The 17,509-nt window shown below is 48.3% G+C and overlaps 7 protein-coding genes and 1 non-coding gene across 12 annotated transcripts in view; 5 read left to right on the forward strand and 3 right to left on the reverse strand.

The window, feature by feature from the left end:
- FOXG_00907 (uncharacterized protein) overlaps window positions 1-237 on the reverse strand; it is a gene marked incomplete at both ends in the record, with an annotated part of 1,009 nt that extends 772 nt beyond the window's left edge. The window contains one exon of the mRNA XM_018377556.1: window positions 225-237. Within this exon, the coding sequence (XP_018233305.1) occupies window positions 225-237 (13 nt within the window). The remainder of the gene's footprint in view (window positions 1-224) is intronic.
- Window positions 238-2,389: 2,152 nt separating this feature from the next.
- On the reverse strand, window positions 2,390-6,302 carry FOXG_00908 (uncharacterized protein). The gene is made up of 3 exons (XM_018377557.1): window positions 6,146-6,302; window positions 5,369-6,100; window positions 2,390-5,316 (listed from the first exon to the last, which is right to left on the reverse strand). The coding sequence occupies exons 2-3, from the start codon at window positions 5,790-5,792 to the stop codon at window positions 4,619-4,621; spliced, it is 1,122 nt and encodes a 373-aa protein (XP_018233306.1). The 5' UTR covers window positions 5,793-6,100; window positions 6,146-6,302; the 3' UTR covers window positions 2,390-4,618.
- On the forward strand, window positions 2,398-4,550 carry FOXG_00909 (uncharacterized protein). The gene has a single exon (XM_018377558.1). The coding sequence runs from the start codon at window positions 2,738-2,740 to the stop codon at window positions 4,172-4,174; it is 1,437 nt and encodes a 478-aa protein (XP_018233307.1). The 5' UTR covers window positions 2,398-2,737; the 3' UTR covers window positions 4,175-4,550.
- Window positions 6,303-7,371: 1,069 nt separating the features above from the next.
- FOXG_00910 (peptidyl-prolyl cis-trans isomerase-like 3) lies at window positions 7,372-7,928 on the forward strand (the record flags this gene model as incomplete). The annotated part of the gene is made up of 2 exons (XM_018377559.1): window positions 7,372-7,449; window positions 7,503-7,928. The coding sequence occupies 2 exons, from the start codon at window positions 7,372-7,374 to the stop codon at window positions 7,926-7,928; spliced, it is 504 nt and encodes a 167-aa protein (XP_018233308.1).
- A 36-nt stretch (window positions 7,929-7,964) lies between these two features.
- On the forward strand, window positions 7,965-8,708 carry FOXG_17978 (uncharacterized protein; the record flags this gene model as incomplete). The annotated part of the gene is made up of 2 exons (XM_018398008.1): window positions 7,965-8,192; window positions 8,268-8,708. The coding sequence occupies 2 exons, from the start codon at window positions 7,965-7,967 to the stop codon at window positions 8,706-8,708; spliced, it is 669 nt and encodes a 222-aa protein (XP_018233309.1).
- Window positions 8,709-9,775: 1,067 nt separating this feature from the next.
- Window positions 9,776-9,875, reverse strand: FOXG_17979. Its single transcript has one exon. It is a non-coding gene; the product is annotated as a tRNA-Leu (tRNA).
- Window positions 9,876-10,361: 486 nt separating this feature from the next.
- Window positions 10,362-12,384, forward strand: FOXG_00912 (peptidyl-prolyl isomerase CWC27). The gene has a single exon (XM_018377560.1). The coding sequence runs from the start codon at window positions 10,441-10,443 to the stop codon at window positions 12,088-12,090; it is 1,650 nt and encodes a 549-aa protein (XP_018233310.1). The 5' UTR covers window positions 10,362-10,440; the 3' UTR covers window positions 12,091-12,384.
- Window positions 12,385-12,476: 92 nt separating this feature from the next.
- Window positions 12,477-16,561, forward strand: FOXG_00913 (uncharacterized protein). 5 transcript variants are annotated; one of them, XM_018377565.1, is made up of 4 exons: window positions 12,668-12,720; window positions 12,776-13,948; window positions 14,001-15,884; window positions 15,969-16,352. In XM_018377565.1, the coding sequence occupies exons 2-3, from the start codon at window positions 13,449-13,451 to the stop codon at window positions 15,793-15,795; spliced, it is 2,295 nt and encodes a 764-aa protein (XP_018233315.1). In that variant the 5' UTR covers window positions 12,668-12,720; window positions 12,776-13,448; the 3' UTR covers window positions 15,796-15,884; window positions 15,969-16,352. The 5 variants fall into 5 exon arrangements, with proteins under 5 accessions (XP_018233312.1, XP_018233313.1, XP_018233311.1 ...); XM_018377562.1 differs by having other exon boundaries at window positions 12,477-13,948; window positions 15,969-16,561; XM_018377563.1 differs by having other exon boundaries at window positions 12,477-13,948; window positions 14,001-15,921; window positions 15,974-16,352.
- The last annotated feature ends 948 nt before the right edge of the window (window positions 16,562-17,509 follow it).

A 17,509-nucleotide genomic window follows, 5' to 3' on the forward strand; every position in this document is an offset into this window, starting at 1 on the left:
ATGATACTCATACCGTATTAACCAAGATTGAGATCACACAAGTTTGGCCCAAGAGGAGAGGCTGGAATCTACTTTCGCGTATGGCATGAAGCAGGAGACTTGAACGGCCATAGCACGGAGCGGTTAACAGTTACGTAGGTGCATACTATCTGACTTAAGTACTAATTGGAGGTAAGCGGTTATATATGTGAGCTAGTCTCATAGTCGCATGAATTGATACTAACTCTTAGCGGTCATTGCTGTCGAGCTCGCTGGATATTGATGCGTGAATCACTGCCTCTAAGCCTGCAAGTGATTCGATTTAAATCCTCACCCTTTCCATAATTCTCTCCTCTTCATCTTCATCTTCTCTGCATCAGAGTATATCTGCTTGCCACCTGGATGATTGATCATGCCAGCTACGAACACTAGCCACTCGTCGCTTCGCGCAGTACCTCTACGTCGATTAGCAACTGAACTCAACGATATGGTCGAAAATGGATACATCAATATCCCACCTGCTCACCATTTAAGCTAGATGAAGACGTGGTTCCTAAAGCGGCCCCAAAACCAGTCTCTCAAGTGTCTTCGGAACGACTATCTCAGATCAAGAGTCACATCAAAGAAAACCTTCAACACCAATCAACACATTAGAAGCACACAGTTGACTGGCTCGACAATTTGGAAACTTCCCCATCACACCAGGAGCTCTGGACGGCAATTAGGGAGTGTCATGATGAAACTATGGAAGACTACACCTGGTTAGATCATGTATTGCGGACTCTCGAAATTCACCCATCAAGAATGTTGCTCTTCGAAATTAAAGACAATCTCGCACCACGCATCGGCCGTATTATTGGCACATGCGACAAAACAAGAAACTCCGAAGACATCGCATCCGACGAACTTAAAAAAAAAATCTTCGACCAACATTTTGGCCTCTATGTCTTGATTTTTACAATCCACAGTTGCTATAACAGAGCTTTAAATAGCAACGGCCTCAGGCAAGGAGAAGTGCAAGGAGTCAAAGTTGCGCAATGCCTACGAGTTTTGATCAATACAGTTTCGCATGCCAACCCCACGGACAACCTTGATGCAGAATCGTTTCTGTCTCTAAAGAACAGGCGCGACGACATCGCGAATGGGTGCCGTGATGGATCCCCGGCCTAATAAACTGACAATCTTCTACAGAGATACAAACTGGAACTTGTTGTCTCTAATCAAAGCCCAAGCGGTGTTGACAAGATCGTCGCAGAAGCGGCCGATGCAGTAAATATTTGCTGGCATGATGATACGAACGAGGGATAAGCTATACCCGGCGGTGGTCCATATTAATGTTGAGGGGAATATCAGTCAGGTTGAAGGGGCAGAAGGTTGATCGTGTCAGGCGTAAGAAGAAGGGTATCAAGGTAGAACAGGACATGACAATAGAGCCACTTCAACCCAACCGCTGACTCTTGTTTGTAACGGCCAAATATACTCTAGCCCTATCCAGCAGTGAAGACTAAGAATTAACAAATCTCTATTCGCTTCATGATTATGATTCCTAAACTGCAGTGCAAACTGACAAAGAGTAGGAAAGCCCTAGGCTATTTGCATGTATGTGTGGACCTAAGAAGTTTTTCCCTTGGGCTATCACCACTGACAGAGTTATAGTCTCTGAGACAATCGGAACTCTCGCATATTATTCAGCGGATTTCAATATCCAGGTCGTTGAAGACCTACTTAGATTGATAAAGACCCCTGTCGCCTTTTCAACGTCACCAACAAAGTGCTTCAGCGGGACGATCACGCACTTATCCTTTTATGGTCTGGGCTCAATTGCTCCACCCGTTTTCAACAAAGCCTAAAGTAAACTCGATTATTTTTGTCCGCCTGACGGCGTTTACCATTCCCACAGGTAGGAGAAAACTTTAATTCTGAACAAGTAAAATCAAAGAATGAGAGAAAATTCTCTCCCTTTGATAGCAAGAATCCGTTCTTTATGCTCAGCTGCAAGGCCCCGCTCGCAAATAGCAATTGTTTACAGTATTTGGATGACAGCTTGTTTTTTCCCGCCTTGACTGCAACTTGGCTGCCTTGTCTTGAGTGCCCCGCGCTAATCAGGGACCTTGCAGGTGGTTTTCCCGCTAGAATCAAATATTTGCTTCTCTTTTGACCAATCCCTGAACCCCCCGCGTGACCCGCTCACTCTAAAGTGCAGTGCAGCGCAGTCACTGCAGCGCAGAACCACAGGTCATCCCCTCGCTGGCACCAACTACAATTCTGTCTGGTAAGGAGACATGCATTTCGGTGGCGACCAGCTTCCTTGAGCAAGTACCTCACACTTTCTGCCACTGGCGGGAACCCAGGTGCCCCCCTGGACTCGTTTGGTCTAGTACTATTTTGGTCGACATTCTGCTTCTCATGGGGGATTCTTTTCTGCAACCTACTACCTGACAACTACTACTACCCTAGGTAGCCTCCATTTTCTCTTTTGTTCATACGCTCATCGCGCACAAACTTCCTGCTCTTCTCTTGTTCCTTTGTGCCTTTGTCCTGGTTGTTGGCTGTCAAGAATGAGAGTTCGGAGCCTCACGGCGCATACAAAAACTCTGGCCTCTGTCCTAAAATAAGTGGCGATTGTGCTCATCTCTCACTCGCCGCCTTTCTCGCTCACTCTCACTCTCACTTTTGTTCTCCACTGTCAGACATCAATCAACACCAAAACCTCATCGCTTGCCTATCGCATTGGCGAGGCGGGCTCCTCCCGGCTTCAATGGAGATTCAACATCCGCCGCATGAGTTTGCGGAACCTGTTCTTCATTTTCAACACTCTTCGCATCTTGAACCTGCACCTGCGCCTGGGCCACTTCCCACTACCGAATCCCTAGACGAGCAGCGTCCAATCCCCGCCAAAACACAGCAAAACGTCATCGAACCACAGTATCCTCAGACGTCTCAATTAATCACAGACCAAGATATCATTACGAATGGACCATCTCCGCTGGGACAAGTCCCGTCACTTTCTCCGGACCTTGACGAAGACGACGCAAGCTCAATTCTCAGTGATATACCATCCGAATTGGATGAGCCTGTCGCTGAACCCGATCCAATAGATTTTGATTGGGATGGCCCTGAGGGACATCAAGTTCTCCGGCTCAAACCAACTGTCGAGCAATGGAACGACTTTCCGGCAAATCTTGCATTCGCCAGGAGTCTTAAGGCTGAAAGCCACGGCTGTTTTAAAATCGTCCTTCCTGAGGAACTCATAGAAGACCTCCCAGCAAAGGACTCCCAAAAAGTACCGGCGAATGCTTATCGCCCTACTCAAATTAAAAGGAACAGTTTCTGGCGAGTTGACACAGTTCCGTCTGTCGGCAGTTTCAACTCGTCCGTTACAGGTACGAAATGCAATGTCACGGCTATCAAAGCCATCGATCAGCTCAGAAAACTTTATCGCAAGAACGACCACAAGCAGATTCGCAATGTACGTTATCGAGTTGATGTGCCTGCATGGACTCCCGAACAACGTCTTGAAGCCGGTGTTCCTGAAAGAAGTCCCATTTATCCCCTCAAAGGTGATAAATTGGACAACACAAAAGCCATAATTCCTGGAATCCATACTCCATATGTGTATGAATCAGGACCCCATTTTGGAGCCAGCTTTCAAATCCACGCAGAAGACTTCCGGCTCGTTTCCCTTAACCATCTGTACAAGGGACGAAAGATTTGGATCGTGGTTCCCTCGACTGCAGTCGATGTTGCCGAAGAGGCGCTTGGCCGGAAGGACAAGTGCTCACAGTTTATGCGCCATCGAGCCGAGTTTTTCTTTCCCCAGAAACTGGAAAAACTTGGCATCCCTTTCCGCATCATTGACCAGCGTCCTGGCGAGACAATAGTAATTCTCCCAGATGCATACCACGAGGGCTTTAGCACAGGATATACTATCGCCGAGGCCAAAAACTACGCCGATGATGCTTGGACGACGAATACGTACCAACCATGCGAGGCCAAGTGTCAGCTGGCCACGGCCATCCCAGCTGACTTACTGAGGCCATTGCAAGAGGGAGAGACACAGCTCGACCTTTGTGCCGGTTTTGATCTGACGGCAGAGCAGGAATCACCTCCTGCCACACCAGCACCTGAAAAGACAAAGAGACGTTTCGAGGACGACGGACAAAGCGTTGGGAACACTAAGCGGGCCAAGGTCTAGAACGGCGCATGGGGAAGGATACTGCTCATTTACATGCTTTTACGGAGTTGCTACGGCCTGCTTGTTGATGTCTTGGCCATCAACTATTGCAATCTGCCAGGGGTGGGATTTTGGTAGGGATGGCTTCAATACCCATGACGCCCGGCGTATGACACTTTTCGGCAGATGGCTTTGATTTTACGGATTAGGAACTTGGTTGTTTTTGGCGATGCCCTCCTGTACAGAGTACTTTTGTTACATGGACCCAAGAGGTCCCAATATTTTCGGTCTAGACAAGTCTTTCGTATTGATTTTCGTTATGCGTCGTGTGAAAACGTTACACCCAACTTCCAGCCATCTAGATGCATATTATAACAAGTCATTTGTAAATATTGTAACAAAATCGCTTGGTGTCAAGTACCAGCAATTACACGACATCGAAGATCATAAACATTCCACCTCTTTTTACATACGTCTCTCCTCCTCCTGTCTTCGCACTTCGTCGCGGAAGGCATTGCGACCACCTGTGGTGCCCTGCTGAGGGAATGTAGCATCGACAGGGCTACCGGCCAAGCTGCCGAGACCGTCGCTGTCGGCGCGAGCACGCTGAGGAGCGTCACGGTATTCACCAGGAGGAGGAACTGAAGTATCGAGCTGGATGCCATTATCCCTGGCACCAAAGATACGGCGCTTGGCGCGGCCAGTGTAACCGTGACGAGAGCGGCTCGAGATGTTGCCGAGTCCGATACGACGGGTCTTGCGGTTCCAGAGGAAGCCACCGACGATGAGGAGGAAGAGAGAACCGAAGACGACAGGCAGAGCGATGGTCAGGGTCTGGCCCTCGGGCAACTTCTCGTGGGACTTCTCAGGGAAGTTCTGATCATTGAGGTTGAGGTAAAGAGATGAGGACTTGGTCTTCTCGAGGGAGTTATTGCTGTTGCTGTAGAGGGTGATGGAGATGTTGTAGGGCGAGTACTTCATGTAGTCCTGCTTGACATCGAAAGGCCAATAGCCCCAGGCGGCGGGGACGGCGGAATCGGTGAATTCCTTGTACTTCACCCATGATTCACTAGTACGGTTGTAGAGGTCGAGGCGGGCAGTGACCATGAGAGTAGAGTTATCAGAGGACTTGGTCTTGTTGAAGTAATCGGGATCCCAGGTAACTGAAAATCTGTTAGTTATTACAAGTGACACATCAATGGCTGGGTCGCTTACCAAAGTATGTATTCTTAACATCCAGGGTGCTGTTGGCGTAAGGCGAGCAGAAAGGAGCATTATCGCCGTCCTTGTTGTAGCATCGCGCAAAGACACCCTCGCCATGCTTGCCGGTGGCCTGAGGGTTGGGAGGCTCGCCAGTGCTGGTGTGAATCTTGCCCCAGCTGGTGTAGGTGTAGACACTGGCGGTAAGATCGTGAGGAGGAGCATCAATCAGAGAAGTGGTGCCATCGACGGTGGTATACGAGGGAGTGTATGTCGTCGCAGGCTGCATCTCATCATCGACAGTAACCCAAGCGGCAGTCGGTTCGGCTCGCTTCTCGAGAGCAGGAGCATTGGCTTCGAGATCGCGCTCATAGCGGATGACTGTGGCATGGGCAGAAGCCGCAAGGCCAATTGAGGCGATGATCTTTGATGCGTGCATTGTTGTTGTTTTGTTGTTGTTGCTTCGGCGATGCGCTGCTTGTCCTTGACACGACGTTCCTTTCCCGATGAGACTCTGCCTAATCACACACAATGACCGCCGACGGAGAACAAGGGCGACAATGGAAAGAAAGAGGTGGAGGTTGAAGAGAAGAAGAAGAAGAAAAAAGAGAGAAGGCGATGAGAAAAGCTGGGACACGGGAGATTTGAATGCCAATGCGAAGCAACCAGCAACAGGAGAGGCCGATCGGTCCGGACGGGACCAACCACAGCAAGGACTTTTTTATTTCGCGCAGCGTTCCAGTGGGTCTGTAACTGTTAGTGTGTTATTCCCCAGGGGATAGCCAGGGGCACCTTAGGGAGCCAAAAAGTTCGATCTTCTATCGGCGAGTTAGAATAAACTAATCAAGAACTTACTGTATAAAGCCTAAGTCTGCCTCAGTATTTCTGTCATATAGTGTCAAGTCTCAAGTTTTCTGACCGTCCCTGCGGGCATTACGGGGGTTTCAGTGGAAGCTAATGCCGGAGAAGCCGCCAAGATTGGACGAGGCTTCGGGAAGGGCGAGGATGTGAGCGTGATGTCATGGGCATGAACATCCATTGAGTTCAAGACCTTTTATTGCATAGACGGTGAGGTTAAACAAGCTACCAAGCTATAAATCCTAATAAATTTGTATCATTTGAACGTGAGCCTTGGTTTCTGAGCCAAGGCGGATACCTAAAATTGGTCTGTCTCGATTGGGCACCATTGCTCCAGCGTTCTTGATATATTTCCGTCTTTGATATAGATTTCTCCAAATGTCGAGCAGTTTGGTCAAGTATGAAATGGCCGAGGAAGACCTCCTATTATGTTTTGACAGTCTGTTCACTGGCTTCTCCCTTCGCCATAATATCCATTCAACGTGTATCGCCGCGGGCTTTTGCATAAGGGAAGGGGTCACATAACTCTAATTGAGAAGGATATTGCATTCACTGTTTTTAGGCGTGGCAGAGCTTCAAAGGAGCAGTTACTGAGAGAGTTCTGAGTGTCGACAACAGCCATCGACAATTGTATTCGTAAGAGCTGAGAGCTGCCGTGCAAAGTATTTATAGGTGAAAGTCGCAGGATTTAACAATTCAGTTTTCCTGTATCTCCACGAACTAAAGACATCTTGACGATAGAACGAATTACCACGCAAAGCATCCATAACGGATGGAAGGGAAAGGCGGCTGGCTTAGCTTAAGGCAAATATACGAGGCACACTTAGCACATTCAACACTTCGTCAACGCGCATCAACCCCATTCATCCGTAGAATACTTATGGTACAGCCACAAGTCTTTATTACTCAGAATCATGAGTCCATAAAGGTAGGGCTTAGTATCAACTGCCTAGGGATTAAGAAATACCCTGCTATTGCAAGTTAGATCCGTAATGTCGTCGACTGTATTAGTCATCAAGTATCAATCATTAAGGCCTCGCCCAATCATCTTCTCAATGTTCCATTATCAACACCTACCAAGCAGCATTAAATAATCTTCTTCCAAACTAAAAATAACATCTCCTTCATCGCTGAACACCATTATCTTGAAGACAACGACTATGTCAGTCACGCTGCACACGTCGCACGGCGACATTAAGGTTGAGATATACTGCGAAAGTGTTCCCAAAACTGCAGAGGTTCGTATAATCCAGTATATGTTCAATCCCGGTCTTTTGCTCACTCCTACCAGAATTTCCTTGCCCTCTGTGGCTCTGGCTACTACGATAAATCTCCATTCCACCGCCTCATCCCCAAGTTCATGGCACAGACTGGCGCACCCGCAACACCAAACCCCCCCGATAACCCCAAAGGCGGACGCAGCATATGGGGAGGCGCGTTTGAAGACGAGATCCGGCCAGCGCTACGACACGGCGCTCGAGGCGTGCTGTCGATGGCCAACAAGGGACCTGGGACAAACGGATCGCAATTCTTTATCACATTCGACAAGGCGCCGCATCTGGACGGACTCAACACTGTATTTGGACGCGTCATCGGAGACGAGGGTTTAGCGACATTGGCTAAGATGGAAGCTATCGAGGTGGACCGCAAGAACAGACCCAAGGAGCCAGTTCGTATCGAAAATGTGACGATCCACGCCAACCCGATCGCTGGTTGAGATAACGACAATGTCCTTCGTACTTCTTGTCACGCCATGACATTGCACCATACCTCCTCGAACGAAGCACTGTACTACCGTTACGGCACATCACTGAAGGATGAAGGAAGACGAAAATGGCAAACGATTTACCACACGAAACTTCATTTTGAAGACTATCATTCATTATATTCTCAATCTACGCACGCCAACCAAAACCCCTTAAACTCTACCGGAATCCTAAACTACCCCTTCAGGAGAAATAAGAAAACTCCTGCCCTCAAAGTAAGATGTCAAAAACAACTAGTCTAAAGGCCTATTGACTTCTACTCAACTTACCTAAATCTTTTTATTGTTTAGGATGAAGCTCCTAAGTTTCTTGCCTCTCCTAGCCTCTTTAACTGGCGTCCGTGGACGCTCATAATCATCTTCAAAGCGTCCCCATTCCAACACTTCGGCTTTTTTCTTACTTTTGATGCGGTAAGGGACCTCCTCATCCTTCTGGGTGACATAGATCATGTCATTCCATCCGGTCATCTCCATCTGCCAAATGAGCTTCAGGAGTTCCGCGTGGCTGCAAGCATCAATGTTTCGTCTAGAACAGGTAACCAGGAAAGGCCCCCTGAATTTCCGAAGAAGGACAAATGCTCGTTGGCTGGGATGGTAAGCAGGAAGTTCACTGGACTCATCGCTCTGCCCCGCGGTGATAATGCCATGCAGAAATTTCCAGCTTTTCGGATCATCATCAACAATATCAGGCTGTTGTTCCCGTTGAGTCTCTTCCTCTTTAGCGACGAATGATAGGAACAAGAGGGTAAATTCGCCCTCATAGTTTCGGTCAGGGTCCGGAGTCAACGTACCTTCGAGGATCCTTTTGGTCTTGACCCGTTCTGCAACCATTTTGGCATCAACTGTGCCATTGTATTTCGTGTTTCCAAAGACATCCAACTTCTCCATTGTAAAAATTAGGGAGTCACATGATGATTCACTGTCAGTGGATTCTGGCTCGCGTACTGGAATGGGAATATCCTCTTGGTTGCAAGTAACAAAGGAACTGTTGGTGATGGCCCATTGGGCCATTGATGCGCGGGTGTCTTGGCGCCTTCGGTCTGTTTTGTTATCAAGCCTCTTTGGCTTGAACGCGTCTCGCCATTTTCTCACATCCTTGATGTCGATGTGGAATATACGATGCTCTGCGTCACTGCTGTCGTTGAAGCAGATCTTGAAGCCAGGGACAGGGGCCCGCTTGGAATTGGGAAACAACATGCTCGTGAAGAACCGGCAGTTTATGGATCTGTCGGGGGTTCTTGAAGGACATGAGTGTCGCTGTGTTACGTTACGTCTCTTGGAACCTTCTTTATCGTCTAGACCAGCCTAACGACATGAACTAGATTGAAACTGAGATCTTACCAGGAAGTTTGAAGCCGCGTGTGATGAGAGAAGAATAACGCGAAGCTCGAGATACTTTATATCAATATGTGGGGATTTCTGCTACAAAAGGATAATTCTTGGGGTATATGAACAATTGTGAATAATGAGTGTTTATCTGAACACAAGCCCTGGTGATTGCGTGGACAATGGGCGATAACATGATCATAGTTGAAGTTACTCTGAACAAAGCAATCACTGCGTGTTATTTATGAAACTCTATGTCAGAGATTTCATGTGAACTGTGTTTGTTTTGAACGTTTCAAACAAAAATTCTATTGGCACAAGGAGAACAAGACAAGGCATAACTGATGGTTTAACAAGCAACCACCTAGTCCTACAGGGCTATATACAAATAGTTGGGGAATCGTGTACGACCGGGACCTGAGCAAAAAATGGGGAGTAGTTGTCTCTACCGGAGAGAGCAAAAAAACACATCATGATGAGACTGGGACTCGAACCCAGGAGGATTGCTCCACCAGGAAATTGGTGTTAAGGTTAACCTTAACCTGGCGCCATAACCAACTCGGCCATCTCACCGGAAGGTCATGAGGACCCGCTTGTTGAACAACCGACTTGCTAGCTAGTACATAAGCAGCTAATTCTCTCATAGGTAGCTGGTCTAATCAAGAGTATCATTGAAACAGTTCTTTGACTTCCTGCAGGAACACCATTTGTTTTATAGTGGAGTTGCGATCGCTGTGTATTGGTAACCGTATCAGTTATTTGTGCAACATATTGAAGACATAGCATGGTGACGCTTTCAAGGCTGGGTAGGAAAACGCCAGATTTCTGGACGTGTACATTATTATTGATTTAGTCCAAGCCTTAAGATGAGAAACCTGAACTTAGAACGATTTGAAGAGATTTTATTGCAGTTACTAGAATATAAGATTCGCATCTCCCATAGCTATTATCCTTCTTTTACTTCCATCTACAAAGAATTCTATATGATGATGTTATCGATAAGACTCAGTGTGGATCTGTCATGCAGGCCAAGCCAAGCTTCTTCTTAGCTCTTCCAGTCTTCATCACACGCGACTTGAACTCTACAACGTCAACAGCAAACACCCAATCTCCGTTCACCAAGACTCAAGGCGTCGCAATGTCGGCGATCTATAATCTTGAACCGCAGCCCACTGCCTCAGTTATTATTCACACCACCCGGGGCGAACTCTCCGTCGAGTTATTCGCGAAACAAACGCCGTTGACATGTCGCAACTTCTTACAACTAGCGCTCGACGGCTATTACGATAATACAATATTCCATCGCTTAGTTCCAGGTTTCATATTGCAAGGTGGAGATCCTACAGGCACCGGCAATGGAGGAGAGTCCATTTACGATGGAGGCGCATTCAGCGGCGACCTAGATCCATGGCCCATGGACCAGCGCCAAGGGAAGAATGCAGGACCAACAGGAATCAATTTCAAGGACGAATTCCACTCTCGACTCAAATTCAACCGGCGTGGTCTGCTGGGTTCCGCGAACGAATCGCGTCCAGATACCAATGGTAGCCAGTTCTTCTTCACGCTCGACAGGGCCGAGGAGCTCAATGGAAAGAACACCCTGTTTGGCCGAATTGCTGGCGACACGATCTACAACTTGGCGAAAATGGGCGAGGGGGAAGTGGACGAAGCAACGGAACGCCCGACCTACCCAGTGAAGATCGAACGAATAGAGATACTGGTCAACCCCTTCGATGACATGAAGAAGCGATCTCGAGTGGCTACCCAAGCGCCATCTAAAACAGCAGCAGCAACAAGTAAGGATAAAAAGAAGAAGCGGAAAGGCGGGAAACAACTACTCAGTTTCGGCGACGAGGAAGGTGATGACGACATGCCAGTGCTCAAGAAAAAGAAATTTGATACGAGAATTGTCATGGAAGATGAGGAGGAAGACGAAATCCCCAGGAAACCAGCAAAGCCGAAAGTCAAGAAGCCAACAGTAACGGAGAAGCTCTCATCAGTCGCAGATGAGGTCAGTGACAAAGGGCCGAGGAAGGCCACGCTTGATCAGCCATCCAATGAAATGCGGCGGAGTCCTGGCTCGCTTACGACCAGGGAGGTGAAGGACCAATCACCTGAACCGGAGGCTCCCAGAAAGACCGCTCTAGAGCGAGCCAACGAGGAGATGGCCGCTCTGAAAGCATCGATGCGACGGACCATTCATGCGGAGGAACCTGTGAAGGAGAAGAAGAAGTCTGCACTCGAATCCATGATCCCTGAAACATCAATCAGGGGCCGGAAACGAAGGCCCGGAGCTGCCAACACCTCGGCGAGTGAGGACGCAAAAACACTCCGCATGCTGAAGGCCTTCCAATCGAGATTGGAGAAGGCACCCCCGGAAAAGGATAACGAACATACAACAACCGGGGCTATGCGTGAAGAGGGAAGTACCCATGCTCCAGACGATGAAGCTGAGTTATGTGATTTACACTTTATCGCAAATTGTCAAAGCTGTACATCCTGGGATAAGCAGGAAAAAGATGAGAGCGATGATGAAGGGTGGATGTCTCATTCCCTCAGCTTCGCGGCAGACAAATTAGGCAAGGATCTTAGTAACCGTAAGAAGGCAGAAGAAGAGCTTGTTGTCATTGATCCGCGCGAGAAGGCTCGGACTCTCAAGGATGAGAAGAGAGCTGCGCGCGATGCTCGGCAGGGAAACTCCGGAAGAGCATGGGACCAGGCACGAGATGCAGCAAGGAATGCTAAGATGGCTCAGGCAGCATCGCTTGCAGGTCGAGGAGCAAAGTAACCGAGAAGATCAGGTAGATAGGCCAAGTGTGGTTCAAAGCTGTTGGTGACAAGTGAAGTTTGAGTCCATAATAGGAATAGTCTGTCTATGATACCCAGCATAAAAGCATCAGGCCAGGTTTAATAGTGCCCCTCCTAGTCTGAGCTGACATGGGATAGGATGACGCCAATGCTTGTTCGTTGAAGAAAAGTGGCATTACGAGTCGCATCTGCCGTCCCCACAATACATGTCATGACCGATCTCGATCCTCGAGGACGCATAGTGATGATGAAGTTTTGACTATTGTTTCTATAGTCAATGACCGAATTGATGCAAGTAATTTAAGTGAGACATTCTGTCTCTGAAATTGATAGGGCTTACAGAACTGAATTAAAAAAAAAAAAGCTGTCAAAACGCCGCCAAGGGGCTACAAAGTTGTGGCTTTCGTCAACGTTGAAGATCGAGATACGTCGTCTTATCATCACGTGAAGACCTGGGCCCATGTCTCTGACAGAAATCTGATTGGCCCAAAAATATTTGACATTCAATCCGCCCGCTCCAAATGCTCCGGAAGACCCATTCGCAGCGCGACCATCAACTCCAGCATCATCACCGTCACGCAAACTGCACCACCGTTCAATCGCAACATCGGTACTTGCTCGCTTCAGCTTCCGGCCTGTGCATCGCCTATTACTTACCGTTTCAGGATGGGTATGCCGCTCACCATTTCTTATCTCCCTTGATCTATATAGAGCAAGGCCCACCGACCAAGACCACAGGCTGCCTTCCAGCCTTTTCCTTCAGACTACATAACTTGGGCAGACGCGCTGCGCAACTCCCACTGCTTTAAGGCATCACTACGCGAGCTCCGTACACGAAGATAGAGCAAACGAGTGGCTGTCCTTAGACTTCAGTCCCGCGCCCGCGCATCTTCTCCATAATCATATCTTAAGGCTGTGCCTCTTCACCAACAATCACGTTTGACTGTGGCTTTTGCGACAGCTTTTCGCATTTACCTTCCAAGGCCCTCTCGCGATTCATATCTGCTCCCTCGAAACCGTCCAACACTCTCCCTTATCACAACCCGAACACGGCCGAGCAAAAGATAAGTCGTTGACCGCTTACTACGGACGACGTTGCGCACACGCAATTACAGGAGTCTTAATAAAAATCACAATTACTCTCTGGGTTATCATCCCCAAAGCACGCATTGCGTGAAATCGATTTCGATCAAGGCGACGAGGCGACCTGGTCCCAAGGCGGCCAACATCAGCAGTCTCAAACCCATACCCGACTAGATTAGGCATCGATCGCGCCAATCCACACAAATTTAATCTCACCGCTTCTGAAGAAGCACCGATTGAGCCAGAACCATTTTCATGTCAGCGCCCAACCCAAGGAAACGAGCAGCACCAGGAGCGTCCCCAATGATGCCCATACCGCAGCAAATGCAGCCACAGTACAACGCGGGGAACCCGGCTGGCGACCAGGTGATGCGTTGGAATGGAATGGGCGACCCTTCGAGCTTCATGAACGGTGCTGATGGTATCATGGATGGGAATGCTCATGTTGGGACCTCATTTGGTCTGGTTCCGGCACAGCCACAATATGCTCAGCCTGTGTCGACGCCATCGAACACGCTTGCTCGACGGCAAATGAATCGCGCGCTTGTTCCGACCAATGCCCGACCCTATGATGGAGCAGTAGAACCATGGGGAAACTTTGTTGGCGATGATAATGCTTTGCTTCAACAAAACCCCTCCGAAAACTTGAATGAGCAAGACAATGTTGAGATATTAGAGGAGATGGCCCAGAAGGCCAAGAGAGAAGCGCAAGCAAAGCGCAAGCAGATTCCCCCTTTCGTGCAAAAGCTGAGCAGGTAGGTTTCTCCATCAGCATGAGATCGAAGAGACAAACTAACCATGTCAAAGTTTCCTGGAAGAGCGCAAGAACGAAGATTTGATTCGATGGTCAGAAAAGGGAGATTCGTTCATTGTGCTTGATGAGGATGAGTTTGCGAAGACTCTGATTCCGGAACTGTTCAAACACAACAACTACGCATCCTTTGTTCGGCAGCTTAACATGTATGGCTTCCACAAACGCGTGGGTCTGTCGGACAACTCAATGCGAGCCAGTGAGCGCAAGAATAAGAGTCCTAGCGAGTACTCAAACCCATATTTCCGACGCGGACATCCAAATCTCCTGTGGCTCATCAATAAACCCAAGAGTGGAAGCAAAGCAAAGAAGGGTGCCAAGGGTGCTGAGATCGATAACGACAGTGAGGATGAGGGGGCAACCGAGGAGATCCTCGCCTCTGGGCTGGGAGCCTCTGCAGCCCAGGCTCCTCGATCATTACCCGCTGGTGATTCTCAGCCCATACCAAAGAAAGAGATGACTCTCGTTCGAGAAGAATTGACCAAAGTCCGAGAACAACAGAAATTAATTCTCGGGGCCATCAATCGATTACAAAGAAACAACAACGATCTTTATCAACAGGCGGTCATGTTCCAGAATCAGCATGACCGCCATCAGAATTCTATCAACGCCATTCTCAACTTTCTTGCCAATGTCTTTCGAAAAACATTGGAGGATCAGGGCAACTCGCAGAATGTAAACGATATCATTTCGAGTATGCTCACGAACCAGAATCAGCAGTCCGCCCAGCATGGCAGCGTGGTTGACCTGGGAGACTTCATCCAACAGATGGATCCTTCATCATACGGCACACCTCACAAGAAGGCTCGTGGCCTGCTACCCCCTATCCCCAACCAGAACCGCGCCCAATCAGTTAGATCGCCTACCCCAAACAGGTCAACACTTGGCAATTCAACTTACCAAACTGTCAACCACCACAACCCTGAGATGGGCCATGTCACAGAACTCCAAGAGAATTCACCTAGCGACACAAATTCCCCCAATCTCCGTCAGGAACTAGAGGCAAACCCTCATGAGCAGATGTTGAAGATGATCAACGAACACAACGCAACCAACAATCATGGCCTAGATCTGCCAGAGGCTGCCGAACTTGTGGCGAACGCCCCCAACACATTGAGCAATGCCCAGCGAAGCAAGTTGGTGAATTTTATGGCTGGCCAGTCCTCCTCTGCTCCATCTGCCAGGTCAACTCCCGCCCCAACCCCAGTCTCTGCCACACCAGCACCTGCTGCTGCTCAAATACCTACGTCAAGTGCCCACATGGCCATGCCTACTATGCCTACCTCAACCTCCGTCTCACCCCCACCCATTGAGTCCAACCCACCTCCTTCGCTTTCCCCTATCATGGGACCTCCCATGGCACCGCCATCCTTGAACGAGATCAACACCAACCAGTTGGATCTAGATCAACTTCAACGTCTTCAAAGCGAGCAAGATGCAAAGATTAGCGAACTTGGTAGCATACTTGGACCACTGAGTCCTTCCGGGCATGTACCTGGTCTGGGTGATAACGAGGCGTACTTCGATCCTCAATCAGCAGATTTCGATCAGTTTTTTGACAGCAACGCTTTATTTGGCGAAGGGCAGTACAACACTGATGGCACTGATTTCAACTTCAGCCTTGATACAGACCCGAGCCACCAGAATCCGTCACTACATACGGGACATCCCTTGCACCATGTGAGCCACCACAATACTCCGAGTCCCGCAGGTACAGAAGAAATTTCCCGCAATGACCTGCGGCTAGACAGCACACCCGATCGAGGAATTAAGCGACAACGCGTGGGCTAGCACTCTGCCGAGGAGTCCATCAAGCTTCACACAAGACCGGGAATTGTGTTCTCGCCGGGAAAAAGGCCGGGTTAATTTGGCCCTTAATTGTATTTATTCCCAACACATACCTTTCTCCTCACCTGGGTGGGTATTTACCCTGCAGTGTTGACTAACAATCATTCTGAACAAAGAACAGCAACAAAAGGCTCAATAGAGCCGAAACAAAAACAGGTTTGCTTTAGACATGAAAATATTCGCTGTTATCTTAGGAGCGAAAAGAACATATTTATAGAATCCATGGACGAGCATGGAGGTATTGAGTTAGTTATTCGGTTGGATTGATATGGGGGGCAGTCGGCGCGCTTTCATGATATGATGTTTGATGGATTGAGCACGGTTAATAGTCCTATTTTAATCGACCACTTCTCAAATATACGTCGCTGTGACTCATGGCTAGGTGAACTCATCCTAACCTTGGATCATTGGCCTTATAATGAATGTGTTGCGGATTGCCCTGTTTCCCTATCAGTTTGTCCGAATCGACCTCGGAGTTTTCAGGTCATCGTGGTCCGCCGTCGACATTCTAGAGGAGAGGAATAGGTGATGCCTTCGTAATTTCCAACCATAGTTCAGCCTATGTCTTATCGTAATACTTCTAGGCATATGATGATACTGCCGTAAGAACCCTAAGCTCATGACGATGTGGTTATAATCTACTAAGTTTCACATCACTGCCGTTGAGAATGTATTAAGATGCTGCCGTGGCGGGTACGCTGAATTCGAGGAGCGATGGTTTTGCAGCCTTGTGTCCTTCTCTGTCGCTTCTTTGCTCATAATTGATTACCTTTCGACAAGTGCTGGAGTCTCAGACAGGCGATATGGGATTGCCTTGTTCAGAATGAGATACTATAGCATTAAACCCGTAGGTACTAGTCTGCATGCAATTATGTTTCCTACCCTGAACGTAAATCAATCGTACATGAAATAGCCTCATGGTGATTGAAGAGTGGTTCGGCTATGCCAACCTGATGAACCCTCTACGTTATATGCACAAGCGACTCCAGCGAATCAGAGGCTAGAACAACTTTGTGTAACTGAAGCCTCAACAGCCACAAGTCATGTGGCTCACACTTGCGGCGAGCTTTGTCTATCTACACCCCTCCCAATATACACTATCCAGTCTCAAGAATGGTTCATCTTCACAAGATGTGAAAAGACGGTGTAAGGCACGCGGATGTTGTTTGTTTTTGCGACATATCGCGTCTGTCGTGATCTTTTAATTTCCGTCTCGTCACGGGCTCTCAATGCGCCAGTCACCTCCATGTCGGGTGGAGACGCAATTTGCCATATCACTCTCGGCCGAGTCAACTATCGCTACCCTACATGAGGATGCGGGTTTATGTTCGCCTCGTCAATGCGGCGAATAGATTTATACGTGACTCCTTTTTAGGGTCTTCTGCTTGTATCTGTGCTCTATTCGTTTGTTGTTTTCCCGTCTGTTCTTTGAGTTTTCGAGATAATTATCGTGGTGTTCGATGTTGTAGAGAGAAGGGTCATCCCGTCCTGACAGTTCATGCCCGTACACACCATTTAGATAACACTTACAGCGAGATCTGAGCATTGATCTCTGCCTAGCTTAAGGATGTGCCCTAGAGAACAGACGGAGCACGAACGTCTACGATTGGCAAATTCCATCTTCGATGTAAGGATCTATGAAGCAAGGAACTGCGAG

The sequence above is a fragment of the Fusarium oxysporum genome, chromosome 1 (assembly GCF_000149955.1).
Source record: "Fusarium oxysporum f. sp. lycopersici 4287 chromosome 1, whole genome shotgun sequence".
Lineage (NCBI taxonomy): Eukaryota > Fungi > Ascomycota > Sordariomycetes > Hypocreales > Nectriaceae > Fusarium > Fusarium oxysporum.